At 32.0% G+C, this 2,075-nt stretch overlaps 1 protein-coding gene across 1 annotated transcript; it reads left to right on the top strand.

Moving 5' to 3' along the window:
- Positions 1–606: 606 nt before the first annotated feature.
- LOC130867771 (vomeronasal type-1 receptor 4-like) lies at positions 607–1,527 on the top strand. The gene has a single exon (XM_057759942.1). The coding sequence runs from the start codon at positions 607–609 to the stop codon at positions 1,525–1,527; it is 921 nt and encodes a 306-aa protein (XP_057615925.1).
- The last annotated feature ends 548 nt before the right edge of the window (positions 1,528–2,075 follow it).

Genomic DNA, 2,075 nt, shown 5'->3' with positions numbered 1-2,075 from the left:
ATTTCTTTTAAAATATTTATTTGTACATATTGCTTGAATGTGAGAGTGTGAATGAGAAAATTAATTAGAACTGAATTTCAACATAACATCATCCAATTTGATATTCGAATCTTATGATCAGTATGTTACTGAAACACTGATAAATATATACATTGTTCTTATAACATATTCTTTATATTTAATCTTCAGATGAGAAAACTTCTAAGAATGGGCTTGTTTCCTCACAAAAATGTTGATGAAAATCTCTTCTAATATAAGCGGTTCTCAATTTTTTTTCCAAATAATGGACAATTTAGTGTTCTCTTCATTTTCAGAGGAAAATCATTGATTTTTCATGGTAATAATTTTTATTTTAATTGCTGAATATTCTTAGAAAGATATCTGGGTATTTACCTTAGAAATGTGTGACAGTTATTTTTGCCAAGATATATGACATTTTAGGAAATATTTTGTTAATGAATTTCATTTATTGTTAATAGTTTTCTTTTCCTGTACTCAAGATGTTCTCCCATATTGACTTCCTAGGCACAAAAACCTTGATTTCATCATTTTGCTCAGAGATGCAATTGTTGCTATACTTTTATGAAAATGTTATTAAAGGACAAAATGGACTTGAGGAATTTTACAATAAGAGTAATATTCTTAACACAAAGTACTGTTGGGATTCTGGGAAATGTCTCTCTTCTTTCCAACTATCTAATTATTTACTATAAAAATCACACATTGAAGCCCATGGATTTGATCCTCACACATTTAATCACAGCCAACTTTTTGATCATTCTCTCTAAAGGGGTGCCCCATACAATGGCAGCTTTTGGGATGAAACAATTTTTCAATGATTTTATGTGCAAATTTTTCTTATATATTCAAAGACTTGGAAGAAGCATGTCTATGGGAACTACCTGCCTCTTGAGTGTCTACCAGGCCATCACCATCAGTCCCCTGAATTCCTTTTGGAAAAATATTAAATTCAAATCTCCAAATTACATTGGCTTCTCTATTTCTCTCTGCTGGGTCCTGTACAGTATCATAAATTTCATTTTCCCTGTGTTTGTTCATATCAAAAGAGGTCAGAAAAATACAACAGAGAAAAGAGATTATACATTCTGTTCCACTTTGGGTCGTGACAAAATTGTAGACTCGCTGTATATAGCATTATTGGTATTCCCTGAAGTCCTGTTTTCTATACTCATCATTTGGTCCAGTGGCTTCATGATTGCCATTCTTTATAGGCACAAACAGCAAATTCAGTGCATCCGGAGAAATCAAGTTTCCCTCAGAACCTCTCCTGAGTCCAGAGCCACCCAGAACATTCTGGTTCTTGTGTCCACTTTTGTAGCTTTTTATACCCTCTCTTCTATTTTACAAGGTTTCATTGCTGTTTTATATAAGGCCAGTGGGTGGTTGGTTATTATCACAGGCTTCATTTCTATGTGCTTTCCCACTTTGTGCCCTTTTCTTGTGAGTCATGACTTCATTGTGCTCAGATTCTGCTTATTCTGGATAAGAAATATCGAACCCCAATAATTACTTTATAGATTTTATGGATAATTTATTTTGTCATCTTATTTATTTATTTAATCACTTATGTACACTAGATTATCAGCATGAAAATGATGAAGGAGTCCTCTTATCTCTCTTAGGTAATACCTCAGAAGTATTTGGTTTTTGCTGAAAGTGCTCCTAATCTGATCAACAGCAGACATGAATTAAGAAAGCTGTTACTATGTTCTAGGATAAATGATTTCCATGTTTTCTTATATTCTAGTAACTGAGGAAAACTAATTTATTTCATCTCAGTTCTTCAGGTTTAATTTTAACAGTGTGTTTGACCAAATTAACTAAGCAAAGTTGAGTTTTATAGAAGCAAACACAGTATAAGTTAAGTGATGACTGATATTAGGAAGTAATGTTACTGGAATTTTTCATGGTTATTTTTATGTCTTATACATAGATTATGCTTTCAATTGTCTATCTTATTTTGTGTGAATAATATCATTGGAAGACAAGGGCAGTGCCAGTCCATGGAATAAATAAACAAAATGTTTGAATACAAGAGGAAACAAACTTAATAT

This window comes from Chionomys nivalis, chromosome 2, assembly GCF_950005125.1.
Source record: "Chionomys nivalis chromosome 2, mChiNiv1.1, whole genome shotgun sequence".
Taxonomy (NCBI): domain Eukaryota; kingdom Metazoa; phylum Chordata; class Mammalia; order Rodentia; family Cricetidae; genus Chionomys; species Chionomys nivalis.
Note: the sequence above shows the minus strand (reverse complement) of the source record. Positions and strands in the feature narration are given on the sequence as shown.